We start from the raw sequence: 14625 nt of genomic DNA on the forward strand, positions 1-14625 counted from the left end.
TCTATATAGAACCATAGTGACAATATCGTCCTGTGATTTTTATCAATGATAACAGTGGACTGATATACAGGATGGCGTGGGAATGTCGGGTGCAAAACTCCCACGGACCGTGTGCAAAATCAGTTGCTCCCAAACTCGTTAGGACACTTAGTGGCAAAAGTTTATTTTGTCGGGATTTAGCCAAGAAACACGTTTTGTTTTTGGCTTTTTTATCAACCACTTCTGATGCGGCATCTGTGATTGTGGTTCATATTTTAGAATTTAGCATGTTAAGTGGTTGTCTGAGTGGTGCTGCAAGTGTAGATTTTATCCTTTATATATTATATGTTGTTGTGGACACGAACATGCCTCGTTGCTCTAACGTCTAACCCGATGAATAAATTAAAGTTATTAATCCAAAAAAATCATCAAATAAATTATATTTCAAGATAGTTAAAACAAACAAAAAGTCCGTGTAAAACTACTGATATTTACCCTCCCAAACAAATAAGTTTGATCTCAAAACAGAAAATAAAACTGTTCAAACATGATTTGAAACGTAAAGTGAAACTCTATACATGGTGGTCGGTACTTTACATGCAAATTAACCAAACGTCAGTAATATTTAAATTCAGCGTTTCCTGGTAGCAACTATTTCATGACAGATAAGCCAAGCCTACTTGAGCAATAATACTCAAATATAGCCATAAATTAGCAGTTAAATGTTACTAAAAACGTTATGCCTATTACTTAATCGCCAAATTCGCGAAAAAAAATTAAAAATCAAATTGTATGAAAAATTCGCAAGAATCGCAAGAAAGAATTACAAAAAATTCGCAAGCATCGCAAGAAAGAATTACTTTTGTATCACGGTTTTAAATGTTGTCCTGAGACGTTAGCATTCATGAAACTTGCATTGAATAGTTTTGAAAGGCTAAAAAGGGTTTTGAGCTTTTAAAAGTAACTTCAAACGTTTTAAGTAGCAATTAACTCAAGAAAGGACGAAGCTATCGCAGCAATTCCAAATATAACCGCAAATCCGACTTTGAACCCCGCAATTTTTCTCACAGATTCCACTAGCTCTTATATTCCACGAGCCTCGAACATTGGCGTGACAATGGCTATTTAACACACTCTCTCATACCTCCAATTATCTGTTATTAAACACATCATCACCCATGTTGCGTGCCAAGGACTGATAATGTATGCACAGTGCTCAGACGGCTTTGTCTGCCCTGACTGCCTTGTGGAAGGTGTACAACGGATGCGTAGTGAGTTAATTGCTATTGAGGTTATTGTCGGCCTTCTAGCCCCGCCCGTTTAGCAAGGACACACCACGAAACCTGGCACGCGAGGTTTAGGTAATAGGTCTCTGATCAGAAGAGGTTTTTGTCGGTCCACTTGAGATTTAGGAAAAAGATTTAATTGTTCCTGATGGGCGATTGTCGCTTTGTAAATGGCAACTTGAGTTGTGTTTGTGGAAGACAAAGCTTTGCTGGGTGGTGATTGCAAGCTTAATGGGCATTAGCCTACACCATAAATACATGCAGGCTATTCCATATTCACACTTTGCCTGACTTGTTTGTTTGTATGTATTAAATGTGTAAAATTGACATGGTTGTAGGTTTGTAACGAACGGGTTAAGATTGTTGCGTCAGAGTTGCAAGTCGGGCCGGGCTTTTCGGGCCGGGTTCGGGCCGGGTTCGGGCTTAGGTATTTGTGAGAAAACGGGCTTAAAACGGGCTTAAAACGGGCCTGACTTTACGTTCCGTGTCCGCCATTGTTTTTTAAATAAAATCACTCAGCTAAGTAACAATTCTCTGGCTTTGACCTAATGCCCACCCTCCTCTAAAACGTATTGTTTACCCCATTGTCTTCTATTGTTCATTGTGTTTGTTGTCTTTCTCTTTTTTCTTTCTTATCCTTTGTTGCAAGGCTTTCGTGGATAGGCCTGTCAATCAAAATTTCGGGCCTAAACGGGCTTTGCAAAAACGTTTCGGGTTCGGGCCGGGCTTCGGGCTTTTATTTTCGAGTTCGGGCCGGGTTCGGGCTTAGATTTCGGGCCCGCTTGCAACTCTGTGTTGCGTAAAGTGCTAAGTAATTTCATCAATTTTGCGTTAGCTTTTTAAAAGCTGCTAGCAAAGTAGTTTAGTAAAATTTTGTCATTAGCACTTTTTTTCAAAAACCGTCAGATGGCGCCGCCGTTTCGCACCTTTCTAATTGAGGTGTTTATGACGCCACCCTATTGTCGTCAGTATAAAAATATTAAAGATTTAAAACAACATTTAATGTCTGTTTAAAAACAACCCAAAAAGCTCTTTTCTTGTTCAACCGCAAGCACATGGGTTCGATTCCCGGCTGTACGACTGTAAGGGAAAATTTCAAGGAGCTGTTTTTAGGTTGTGTTGAATTGTATTCATTTAAAGTCAGTCCAATAAAAATGCGATAAAGCACTTTTGGTTTTAAGGAGTCGAACTGGAACTAAACCCGAAACCGTGAAACGGTTTAAGCATTTTGATTTTTTAAACCCGAACCGTGTACGCCTACCGTCATATTACGGATAAACTTCGCGAACAGTTTGAATTGGGCATTTTGATGACAACTGAAAATATAGTTTGATACTATAACGGGTGTTATCCAAAGAATTGTGACAAGACAACTCATGCGTGTGTGGTGTTTATATAGCAGTTTTTGTCGCGGCGGCTTGTCGTCCTCGTTAGTATAGTGGTAAGTATCCCCGCCTGTCACGCGGGAGACCGGGGTTCGATTCCCCGACGGGGAGGTCTATTTTTGTTTTTCTGTTAGTAAAAATCATAAAAAACGTGTATCCTATGGGCAAGATTCAAATGCAGCATTTTTGACGTTTTTAAGTAATCTTAACTGACTTAGAGCTAATTTTCAGTTTTTTACAAGTTTTCGAACAAAAAAATTGCTTTTTTATCACGAAATTTCAGAAAAAACGATCTTTTAAAAAAATATTTCTTATGTTGTTGACTTTTGCTAAAGGATAGGTACTGGCAACATCGAGTGTTTCAAGGTCGGGCAATATATTCTAAATGTGTAATTTACAGTGTAAATGTAACAAACAGAATCTTTTTATAACCGAGCTAGCAAGAAAAAAACGTCAGAAAAGGGCATTTGGTTGGGCAGCATTTATATTTTGCTGAATACCAGCAGCGCAATTTGAAATAAAACATAAAACGGCAACAAAATATCGCGTCATCAAAAAAAAAATACAAGCAGAAAAGCGGACATTTGCACAACACCAAATAAAAAAGAACTTTCAAAAAAACAGTACAATAAGCTATCAAATGTTCAAATAAAAACAGCAGTCACTACGTGTATGCCGTTCTAGGTGGACTTGGAGGAGGCGACGTTGCCCCATTAGACCCCGAATTAGTACACGAAATTGCCGAATGGGGTCTACCATTGCTTTCACTGTCTGGGTGTATTTTGCCCTCTTTTTTGGAGCGACTGTAAAGGTAGTAAGCCACCGCAGCAATGATAGCAAGCAGAACCAAACCACCTACAACACAGCCTACTATCAAACCAATGTTTGGTCCTTGGGTCTGTTGCAATGGACATGAGACATGACTCCCACCAGCTGCTATCAGTTTTTCGCATGTGCTGCTTAGAATCGCAAGGTCGTTTAAAAAGTACATCGCGCTTGAGTTTTCAGGGTTAACAAACAACTGAATTAGTTCCGTGTTTTCAATGTTGATTTCTACATCGACGAGTATCCCGTAAAAGTAGACTTTTTGGTTTCGCGGTTGAATCCTGCTGTCGTACTCGCCTAGAACCACCGAACTGTTTTCATCTATTATGATTCCAAGTATATTTCCTGTTGTGGTATTCGCGAAGGCCTGAAAAAGAACGGTTGAAATAAATTTGTTTTCTATCTTCGCTGATATGTCAATATATTTAACTGAAATCGTTTGAGTCGTGGATCAGGACGATTTCTATTTAGTACATCTTTAAATTAGTTTTCTGTGACAATTAGGCTATTTCATGTGTAAAAATGTTTGGATAGACATGTTCTGTGTAGCTGTTTTGACCAAACGTCTTTTACGACATTACAAACCATTTGTTGTTTTGGATGTGATTTTTAGTTTTTCCCAATAGTTTAAGCAGACTAATATGCGATTTCAATACAACCTAGTTCTTTGGCACCACCTAGCGATATTTGTTTACCACTTTTTGACGTGATGCATCACTGGGATAACTACGCAAATTTCAGAGACACAAAACTTTAATTTCTGAAAAAAATAATGGTTACTCACATTGACTAGTTCAATTGTTTGATTTTTAACAAACTGCTCAACTCCGTCAAACAACTCAGCTGCGTTCACGTTATTATTTGATGCACTCTGCTTCAATGCTTCTCGAACGGCCTGTGAGTTGAAAAAATGCAAAGTTAGACAAAAAAAGCAACTAGTTTTTTCAATACTTGCGCCAATTAATTTAAGTAAACTAGTGCAGATTTTTGGAAGGGGTCATCTATGTGGACTAATCACAGTACGCCAGGCCCATTGAAGGCGCTATACCGAATCAGCCGGTCACCGGTATAGCGCCTTCAATGGGCCTGGCGTACTGTGATTTGTATATGAGTGTGCCGTGATCGCTGGTCTGCATAGATGCTTCAGGGCTGATCCCAGTTATGAATTTATGTGCATCTATGTGGACTAAGTACGTTTTTTAATCGAATGATTTACTTTGAAAATTTGAAACAAAATATGTCACTTTTGTCGTGATTTTTTAGCAGTTTGTGGAAACTGAAATTGCTAGTGCAAACAATTACCATGGAGATGTTTTTAAAGCATTGTTATTTCGAAGAATTGAAAACAGCAAAAGCTTAACGTTATCCCAAAACGGGACCAAAGTTTTCATCTTCACATTAAATGTTTACTTATTTTTTTTTTACAAACTGCTAACAACTCATGTATCGGGTTTGTGCAAATAAATTAATTAATACAGTCAAACCTTACTTTACCTCAATAATTGAAGAAACGTTCAGTGGTGCAGTAGTATTTTCCATCCGATCTGTCGTTGTCATTCCTGTTGTTACAGTCGTCGTGGTAACCGTTGGGGTAGTTGTTGTCTCCATCGTACAATTTTCATTACTTCCACCCGCCGCTAAAAGTTTTGTGCAAGAATCTTCTAAGAGCTCTCTAGGGCTTAACGAATACGTAAATTCTGATGCCGAAGCGTTTAAGAAGAAGTTGGTGACTGTTTCGTTGTCTGCGTTTCTTTCCACGTCAACTAGGACTGCATAAAAGAACAGTTTTCGGCTTCTTGACTGCAGCATGTTGTTGAACTGTTCAAGGACCGCCGTGCTATTTTCGTCAATTATTTCCCCCAGTATCTCGCCACTTGTAGATGATGCAAACATCTAAAAATTGGTTTATCTTTGAGTTAACCATGCTTCAGTGCATTAACCCGTAATTGTTGACCCTGACCCTGTAAAAAGTCTGCAGAGCCATACACAAAATTAACCCGCAGCTGTTTTCACAAACTTGTACGTTTTTTCAAGTAAAAATAAGTTTGGAATGAAGCAGTAAGATTTAAAAACAAATTTATTTAACTTCTGGTTAAACAGTTTTCGTCCAGTATAGTAGAGTATATTATAATATTTTGAAATCTTTTAAACAAGTAAAATTGATTTTTTTTTGTATTTTGGTTTGGTTCTCAACCAAAGAAAAATTTCTGGCTGTTAATATGGTTTACCTCAATTACTTGTTCGGTTTGATTCATGACGTACTGAAGGACTCCGTCAAAAAATAATGTCGTGTTAACGTTGCTGTTCGTATTGCTTCGACTGAACGCGGTTTCCACTTCCTACAAAAGAAACAAAACCGTTTAGGGGATTTACTTTGTTTTCTACATGTGGTTTGTAAATAGACACTTCAGCTCTGGGAACATGACCTGCAAGGTTGAAAGAAGACCCAAATTTTAAATGATCTGTGTATGGTTTAGCATACTATGTAGTATATTAGGGAGGAATAAAATTGTTTTGAATTTGTAAGGGATGATTTTGTCGAGATAAGTTGGGAGCCACTGGTTTAGATTGTGGTAATGCTGGATGTCCATCTTTTTGTCAATATGGAGCAAGACAGAAGTGTCAGCTATCAATCTGTACTAAAAGCTGCTTTACTGTAAATAAAATGATCAAATAACGTTTATCGTAAACTGTTACAACTTATGTATAGGGACTCATCAGTGCAGCTGGTGACAAGATATCGGCCGTATGAGCTTTTTGAACGGTTGTTTGGACATCGTAAACCAGTTCTTCTGTCGTTAATGCCCGGTATTGGTGTCGAACATGTTGCTGAGGCATGACCTGTTAGCATGTTACTCCAAACCTGGCGTACCGCAAGGTGGCTAATGGCTATATTACCCCAGTCAACAGCTGCACTGATGGGACGGTAGAGTTTGAAACAGTGAGCAGTGTGTGCAGCTTATCATGTTCTGGCTTCAAGCTTTTATGTTGACAATGTGACACTGAGCCGAAATCACTTTCAACGTTTTTTTTCAAACTGTTCCTTAATAAGTTATTAGGATGGCCCCTTAATTGCTCCCTGAAGCGTTGTGCTTAATGCAATCGATCTGGTTTATTTATTGCAAGTTTTACCGTAATAATAGACGACACCATTAGAGGAGCGGGTGTGGTTGTCGTGGCAGCAGTTGTAGTGGTCGCCATGGTTGTATCGGACACTGGGGGTTGTGCACTCGTGGTGGATGCTGGTGTCGACGTAGATCCTTGCGTCACAGGTGGTGTTGTTGTGGTCGTGGGTGCTTCTGACGTCGTAGTTGTCGGCGTCGTCATAGGTGTTGCTGACGTCGTGGGTGCTGGCGTCGTCATAGGTTCTGCTGACGTCATAGGTTCTGCCATCGTCATGGGTTCTGCTGACGTCGTAGGTTCTGCTGACGTCATGGGTTCGGCTGACGTCATAGGTTCTATTGTCGTCATAAGTGCTTCTGCGGTGGTTGGTTCCATCGTAGTGGCTGCATCAGTTGCTGGTACCGTGGTATTTGTTGGGTCTACCGCAACAGAAGTGGTGGTTGCTGGTTCTGAAGTGGTATCTGACTGGTTTGCGGCGGTAGTTGGTGTTTCTATTGTTGTTGCCACTGTCGCATTAACAGCTAAGACGCAAAAACAAGGTTTGGTTTGGATAACTATGTACGGATCTGTGCATAAGTTTAATGATACATGGTAACTGATGTGGCCCTTTATATCACTGATTATGCTGGCATGAGCATTTGCTAAATCGTTTGAACAATAAAGCATGTCGGTTTTTACGTCTATTTACGTCTAACCGTTATTTTTGCCATTAAGGTTTGATTTGGTTTTGAAATTGAGCTGCTAAAAAAAACGAAAAAAATACTGTTTCAGATTATATCTGGCTTTATTTTGACGTAGCTATTTTTAAACCAAAAACTTTGTTTTCATGAAGTGTGTTGCATTTTGTTAGCATTATTTAATCATTTGTACTTTTGTGAACATGCGCTACAGTCTGTTTCACCAGATAAGCGCATATTTACCTGTTGTTGTTGCGGCGGCTGTTGTATTTGTGCTGGATGTGGCATTTGTCGTTGTCTCGTTACCTTAAAAAAACGATAAGCAAAATCAACCGTTGTACACAGTAGTTTCACAGAATATGTATCGCACCAAATGCTTATGGCATCCTCAGTCCCTGTGAGCGAATACAACACACATATGAAACGAACGCTTCTAGAAACTTTTTACTTTCTCGGTCAAGATTTTGCCAGCGTTCGACGAAATTGTTTTCCCACAACACACGTGTTAATTGATGCGTAACGGCGGGTCTAAGTTCCACATGAATAACTACTGTTTCGAATAATTACTTGCCACGAAAACTCGAGTCGTCTGTCATGTTCCAAGATCGTGTTAAAGTGGCTTTTTGGCTCGGTTACGGTGTGTCCTAATAGTCACACAGAAGAACGGCTATTGTTTTAGTTAAACAAAACGAAAGTTATATTCCCCACCTTTATGAGCTAATGACACACTGTTAAAATACGCTTTAAATTATTACACAAAATTTGCTAACATACTCGACTGATCGTTTAATCAATGTAATAAAGTAGCTTACGCATCAAAACGTTGTATACTATTTCACACAAATAATCGAATTTCACTTCAAACGTGTATATCTCCCGGCCCTATGATTTTGCGATAACAAAACGCACAGCAAGGCACCTATATGCAGGTTTCAAAAATTATGCGTTAGTCAAAATAATGAAGCAACATTATCAATCGAATTTGGAGGCTTGATTTTAAACTTTAACTTTTGCCTTCGAAGTAAACCCCAAAATGCATGGCATATTCAATAAGCGAAGCCCTAAAAAATGTACATCAAAAACCCTCAATTCCGTGTTTTATTAACTAAAGTTCATCGGTAATGTTTTTATTAGATTTTGTTGCATAATTTGCTGCAGCTAAAAGTTAAAAAATCAGTTGTTGTTCCTATCCTGTTTCACTTATTGTTTTTTAATGTTGTTATTCATCTTTTGCTTTGCCCGAATTTAAGGTTTTAAAAGAGACATATTAAGAGTTTATTTGAAATGCATTGGTGCGGATCAAAGCCGATGTTGTAGTCAATACACAACCCATCAACAGCATGCAATTAACACAGGAACCATGAAGTGTTTAAGTGCCCCTTCAAAATCTTTCGGTTCGTGGCATTAAACCAACACTGACACAAAATAAAAACCAATGCTAGCTGCTCCAAAATGCTTTTACACGTCCTTTCTAGAACCTTTCTCACTGGGTTCGTTATTTCAAACATGCGGGTGCGTCTGTAAAAAGGGCGTTTCCATTTATTGATAGAAGTCCAACTCTGATTTTGGAACCGTAATGACCTAAGGGCGTTACTCCGGAATTCGTGAAAACGTGACGCTAAATTTGGTTCCGGCGCCGATGTAGGGATAGGGCAGTCCAAATATAATCGTTTGATGTTTATCTAAGGATCACCGTCTCCACTTACACCCATCTTTTGGGGTTTGATCACACTCTGGTCGCTAAGTTTGCGTCTTCGTAAACTTCGTTTCACTAATGGGTCATTTGTGTGTTTTAGCATGGAAATAAGTGTTTAAACATAATTCACTGGTCAAGCAGAGTTATCGACCAAATCAAGTCATGTCTGTTGATGGTTGGTAACAGAGTTTTGTCACTCACAACTAAAATAGGTTGCAAAATATGTAGAATACCCGATTATGGAACCTTTCACCAGAAAAGAGGGGTGTCATACTGTCATGGGTTAATTATAAACGCGTCCAGGCCAACCTTGTGCGGTAAAAAGGCGAACTTGCTTGTTGTTGGTGTAAAATCGGTTTGCAAAAAAGATTTATGTTTTGTTTATTTACCTATTAACACCGGAACACATATCCCGTTTACGCGTTGTTACTTGTCCTAAAGATAATCAACAATATGGTATAAATACAAGATCTTACATTGAAAATGTTACGGCAACAGCTAGTACCGTCATTCGAAAACAAATGTATGAAATAAAATACGTAATTTTGTTTACAATTTAGGCCAGCGTATACTTCACAACTTATCATGTACTTCGATTGTGTGTATCAATCAAACCTTTTGAAATCTCACTTTGATAATTTCCAGACAAACGTGATGATAGACACAAAAATAACACTCAGTTTATCCACTTACCCTGGGCTCGAACAGCTGAAAACAGGCACAAAGCCATGAGACAAATCCAGCAAATCCTAATCGGTAGTTCCATAATCTTTCACGGGCTCCCACAATGGCGCTTGTTACATGCACGACTTGGTACCCAGTTGTGACTCCAAAATAACTACCGACGATTTGAAGTGAACAAAATCGTTTAACGTTGTTTCAGCTATTGAAGCTGTTTCTTAATACTGATGTTAAACCTAAGCATAGCAAGACACAATATATTTTATATGTACGAAGGCACAACATAGAAAGATTACGCGTTTCTTTGAAAAAAAACTACGGCTCTTATGATACCATGAGCACAATCACAAAATTTAGGAGGTAAATCTTTGGTTCTTTCGCACTAAAGAAATTTTTTGGACAGAACACGTATAATTCATAAACTACATAACTACGTTTCATTGGTTGACCAAGCGTCTTAGGCCTCAACTAAATCATCAATGCAAAACAAAACGCAAGGCGACGCAATAACTAAAACGCAACGACGTTTCGACATCGAGACTGCCATAATCGTGTTATTTTAAAGCAGTGAAAGTGACAGTAAAACTCTATTATTTACTGTTGCGAATAACAATCGTAATGACGAAACCGTCGACGTGGTTCGTTCCATTGCATTGACTTGTGTTTCGCAATTTTACAGACCGTGAACTGTGTAGCTTCCGTCCATTTAGAACTGTTTTAGGAACATTGACATGCATACACTCAACCATAAACATACAGGTGTTGTTTGCGCAAAATAATAGATAGTTTGTCATTAAAGGCTGTGTCATTAAGCATTAGTATTCTAATACTCTTCGCAACCTGTTTTCAAAATACTCTTTCTGCGTCTAAGCAACAGGCTTCTACGTGTAAATCGGTGACCATATAACGAAACTGCATCATTTTGTATGCAGAAACTTTCTTTGAAAAAAACTTATGTATGTGTTTGTAAGTCTTTAATGGCACGTTTACCTCATAATTTAGCCTATACCCTTCAGTTTTTTGTTTTCTTTTGTACAAGTTTTAGAAACATTTACTTCAGCTGTGTCTCTCTATGAATAACTTCATGACTTTGCACGCTCCACAACAACAAGCATAACCGACAGTTAGATTTGCCTTTTTCCTGCACTCAGGCTTCACTTCTGCAAACCGTAGGCTATTCGAAGCGTGAAACCCCGTTAATGCCCCCGCAACTGCAGTGTTGACATACCCGTTTCCATGACAAATTTCACGTCGACAAGGTGCGGCGCGGCGGTTTTGTTCTTGCAACATGGGCCAAAAGGGGTAAAAGTAGTAAAATAGCGTATCAGGGGCCACAGTGGGGGTTACTCGTTTTTAAAATGCCGGAGAAAACGTGATACCTCTGTATTTTGTATACACATGTAAAAGAATGACAATATTGTAACTTTACTGTATATTCCACAGATTTTGTGTTGTTTTTTATATCAGACCTAAATATGTGTTTACGAAATTTACTAAAATCTTAACAGGGTGACACATATGATTAACATGTACTAGGTTCAAGTGGTATATGACCGATACAAATCTCTCTCGATTTCAACAGCTTCGTGTTCTTAATTTGAGTCAAAAGCACAGTAGAAGATAGACAGATCCTGTAAAGTGTAAACTCATTTGTATTTACCGAATTCTTGGATGAGTGAGATATTTTTACCCCTCAAATTAACTCCGTAGCGGCTTAAATAATCTCTATTTTAGCTGTTTGTTTTTTCTAAAATACTCTAGTGGTTTTTTAAGTACAAGGACACACAAAAAAGTGTTTAGCGAACTGTTTAGCGGCAAAGGTTGTATCTGGGCGGGCTGCAAGTTGGTTATTATGCGCGGGCGCTCTTGTGTGACGACATAATCGACAGGGCGTGTTTTCATTCATTTAATCGCGGCGAATTTTTTGTCCTACTTACTTCGGTACGTGGGTGTGAACAGATTTCCCAACCTTTGCGTGTCAAGGAGATCATAATTATATCACAATGATTCCTAGATCATAATTATATCTTTTCAATGTAGTTAGAAATTGTTTACAGGAGTAGTTTTCTACATATGCACTCCTGATGCAATTAAATGATACGAAGCCTTGATTGAGGTGCCAAAATACGTCTAAATACGGTCTTATGTTTAGAATCGATAATGATAGTCTATTTTTATTGTCTATCCTTAAACCAAAACAACTTGTGATAATGCAAGCACAACTAATATAAAGGGCAATCATTACAGCAAATCAAATGACTGGGCGGATCGAGCATAAAATCTTAAAGTATTCTGTTTTTACTACCGTAATAGCGGAAACCTAGCTTCGTTCAGAGCTAAATGCTCGGAGTGACTTTGTGATGTCATGTTATCTCAAAACGACGCCTCATTGGGGTCTCTGACCTACGCTGTATGTTCAAAACCATTTGACACATTACAACTAAGTCAAGTTTTAATGACTGGTGAAGTCTCAACTTGTGTACAAACCTGCGATGATATAACTTACCTACAATCTCAAACTGGATTTCTGTTACCTCACGACTAATGACATGTAACTCATTAAACCCAAGCCCCAAATACAGCGTAACTTCCTTATACCACCTCAGCAATTTGCAGTCTCTAAGTCTAATCAAAGTTGTTTAAATCTTGACCTGCCTTGAAAATACTGAAAACTGAATCTGCTTTTTCTGGCATTACAAACTTTGGACAAAGTAAGCTTTACCCATAGGGGTCCAATTAGTCTTGTATATATCCCTCTTTAAAGGGTAAAATGGGTGAAGCGACTGTTGGCTACCGGTGGGGCGAATCGGACGCTCACAACGCAATCGGACCGAAACGGGGTCTGTGTGGTTTTCCTGTTAGTCACGTGTTGATATACGTGGATGTGACGAAGAAAATGTTTTTGGAAAGACTCGAAACATATACTTGCTAGCATTATAAACTTTTCGACATCCTGTTTTAATCAAGGCATTGAAACGCGCCCAGGTTAGTGTGAGTGATGTGCGTCTCATTTGGACTTTGTACAACTTATCTTCTATTAAGTAAATAATGATTTTGCGAAATTAGTCAAGAAAATCAATCTTTTTTTCTGAGGTAACTCGTCCCAGATTAGGGAATTCATAAACTCTTCAAAACAGTGCGCAACTTTCACGTTTCAAGCATAAATCGAGTTTACGCGATGTAGCATGGAATTGCAGCACGGACCCCAACGGGACAACGAAACCCACTTTAATAATCACTGCCAGTTTAAACGTATGGCAACCTCGTCGAATTACTGTATGGTTTCCTAAACACGGTTATTATTTAAATTTATGTTTATAATCAATGTGATTGCACCTTATGCTTAAGAAAATACACCCAAGATGGGATTAGAACTGTAAACCTTACATACGGAATGCGTTTGCATCGATAAACAATAATTCTGCTTTTTTATCAAAAACGTTGAAACCAAACAGTAAGAACCGAATTAGGCAAGTTTTATTGCGAAACAGATCAATAGTATTGCAGTACAATATCACTAAGAAAAATTCACAGTGTGGTTGGTGCGAAGTAATGGCATTAAATGGCAAATCTCAGTTCGCGAAGACGTCCGCTTTCGTTTTGCTTTTCGCTTTCGCGTCGGCACCGGGCAGTCGAGCGTATCCGTCAATGACGTCACAGACGCGTGACACGCATGGCTGACCACGCCGCTCGGATAATTGCAAAGCGAAGAAGCGTTTATGGTCCCTTCGTCCAGCGCTAACAGCGCGGTTGCATCTTGTTTTCCGTGGAAAATTCCAGAATGTTTTGCTTGTTTCTTGTCACGTGATCTGGCCTGCTGTTGCCTGCAGCTGGTTTGGGCTTTTTCGCGTCGCCTCAGTGATTTTTCTAGAAGCTTTTCGGCTTGTTTACTGTAGAACTCTAAATCGTCCAAATCGCTTTCCTTCAGTCGGTATTCTTCGCGTTTTTGACGACGTCGGTTCATCCTTTCAGTTTACTGCAAACAACCACAAATTGCTATAAATTATAAAAGGCAACGAATCGTAGTGCGAAGTATAAATTACAGGAAAAAACAAAAAATAAAGGCAGACTAAAGGCTTAAAAAGTTGAAAAATACGTATTGATTGAATTGTTATGACTGTACCATTCTGTTACGTTTGTTGTTATGGTTGAATGGTACGGTGACCATGGCAAAGGGATTAGGCATAAAATATCGGAAATGCATGGACAGCGAACATCACTTAAGTCAGCGCAGTAAAGTATATTTCGCTTTTTTTTCATCAAACAGTTTGTCATCAATGCCCACACAGTGATAATTAAACTATCAAACCCAGACTCGTCTTCAATAATTTAGTTTTTTAAGAACAAATCCTTGGCGGGTCGGGGGTTTGATTTTTAATAAAAAGTAAAACTATACAAAAGGCTAACCATGCTTGGGTATCGGGTGTCAGGCTGAACGTGTCAACACCTTTAAACGTCTGGACACGAAGCTTGGTCCCGTTTGTTTGTTTAAAATGCCAAGCCCCGGCAAAAAAATAAACATTCACTAAAAACGTCAGTTTTGACATTTTCTGTAAAAATTGTTTTATGAACGTGCTTTTCACACATTTTAAATGCTGTGATTTGTTGTTAACGTCACTCACTGAACCTCGAGTCGAAATAGTTTTTAATTTAGTTTTGAGCTATTTAGTTTCCAAGCACTCATGCCCTGGTTCTTGACGTTGTTATTCAGAAACGTCTTTGAACATTCCTGGTTTCCATAAATACAACTCAAGTTTTCAAATGCTTGCTCATCAAAAATTCCCCACACGAATTTTTGAACTCCCTACTTTGTCAAGCTAACTTAAATCAATCTACGCTTATATAGGCCTATAATAAACTAAATATCTTATAATTTTGTTCTCCTTTAACTGTGGTTATCTCTGTTTTTTTAGTGTGTTTTAGTAACGAGCCAAGTCGATATAGTCCACTGCATGTGCAAACATGTTGCGATT

General features: G+C 38.6%; 1 protein-coding gene and 1 non-coding gene across 2 annotated transcripts; one reads left to right on the forward strand and one right to left on the reverse strand.

Moving 5' to 3' along the window:
- Nucleotides 1-2689: 2689 nt before the first annotated feature.
- Nucleotides 2690-2761, forward strand: Trnad-guc (transfer RNA aspartic acid (anticodon GUC)). Its single transcript has one exon. It is a non-coding gene; the product is annotated as a tRNA-Asp (tRNA).
- A 553-nt stretch (nt 2762-3314) lies between these two features.
- Nucleotides 3315-9737, reverse strand: LOC145229675 (uncharacterized). The gene is made up of 7 exons (XM_080095010.1): nt 9665-9737; nt 7519-7581; nt 6608-7119; nt 5704-5814; nt 4970-5368; nt 4260-4370; nt 3315-3842 (listed from the first exon to the last, which is right to left on the reverse strand). The coding sequence occupies exons 1-7, from the start codon at nt 9735-9737 to the stop codon at nt 3315-3317; spliced, it is 1797 nt and encodes a 598-aa protein (XP_079951136.1).
- Nucleotides 9738-14625: the final 4888 nt, after the last annotated feature.

Source organism: Phallusia mammillata, chromosome 5 (assembly GCF_965637545.1).
Source record: "Phallusia mammillata chromosome 5, kaPhaMamm4.hap1.1, whole genome shotgun sequence".
NCBI classification, from domain to species: Eukaryota; Metazoa; Chordata; class Ascidiacea; order Phlebobranchia; family Ascidiidae; genus Phallusia; species Phallusia mammillata.

What these genes read in the sequence shown, in the direction of transcription:
- LOC145229675 (XM_080095010.1), bottom strand. Translation starts at nt 9,737, where the DNA reads ATGGAACTACCGATTAGGATTTGCTGGATTTGTCTCATGGCTTTGTGC. An exon ending in TTCAGCTGTTCGAGCCCAGG is followed by an intron (nt 7,582 to 9,664) that starts GTAAGTGGATAA and finishes CGTTTTTTTAAG; the next exon opens with GTAACGAGACAACGACAAAT. An exon ending in TGGTGTCGTCTATTATTACG is followed by an intron (nt 5,815 to 6,607) that starts GTAAAACTTGCA and finishes TTTCTTTTGTAG; the next exon opens with GAAGTGGAAACCGCGTTCAG.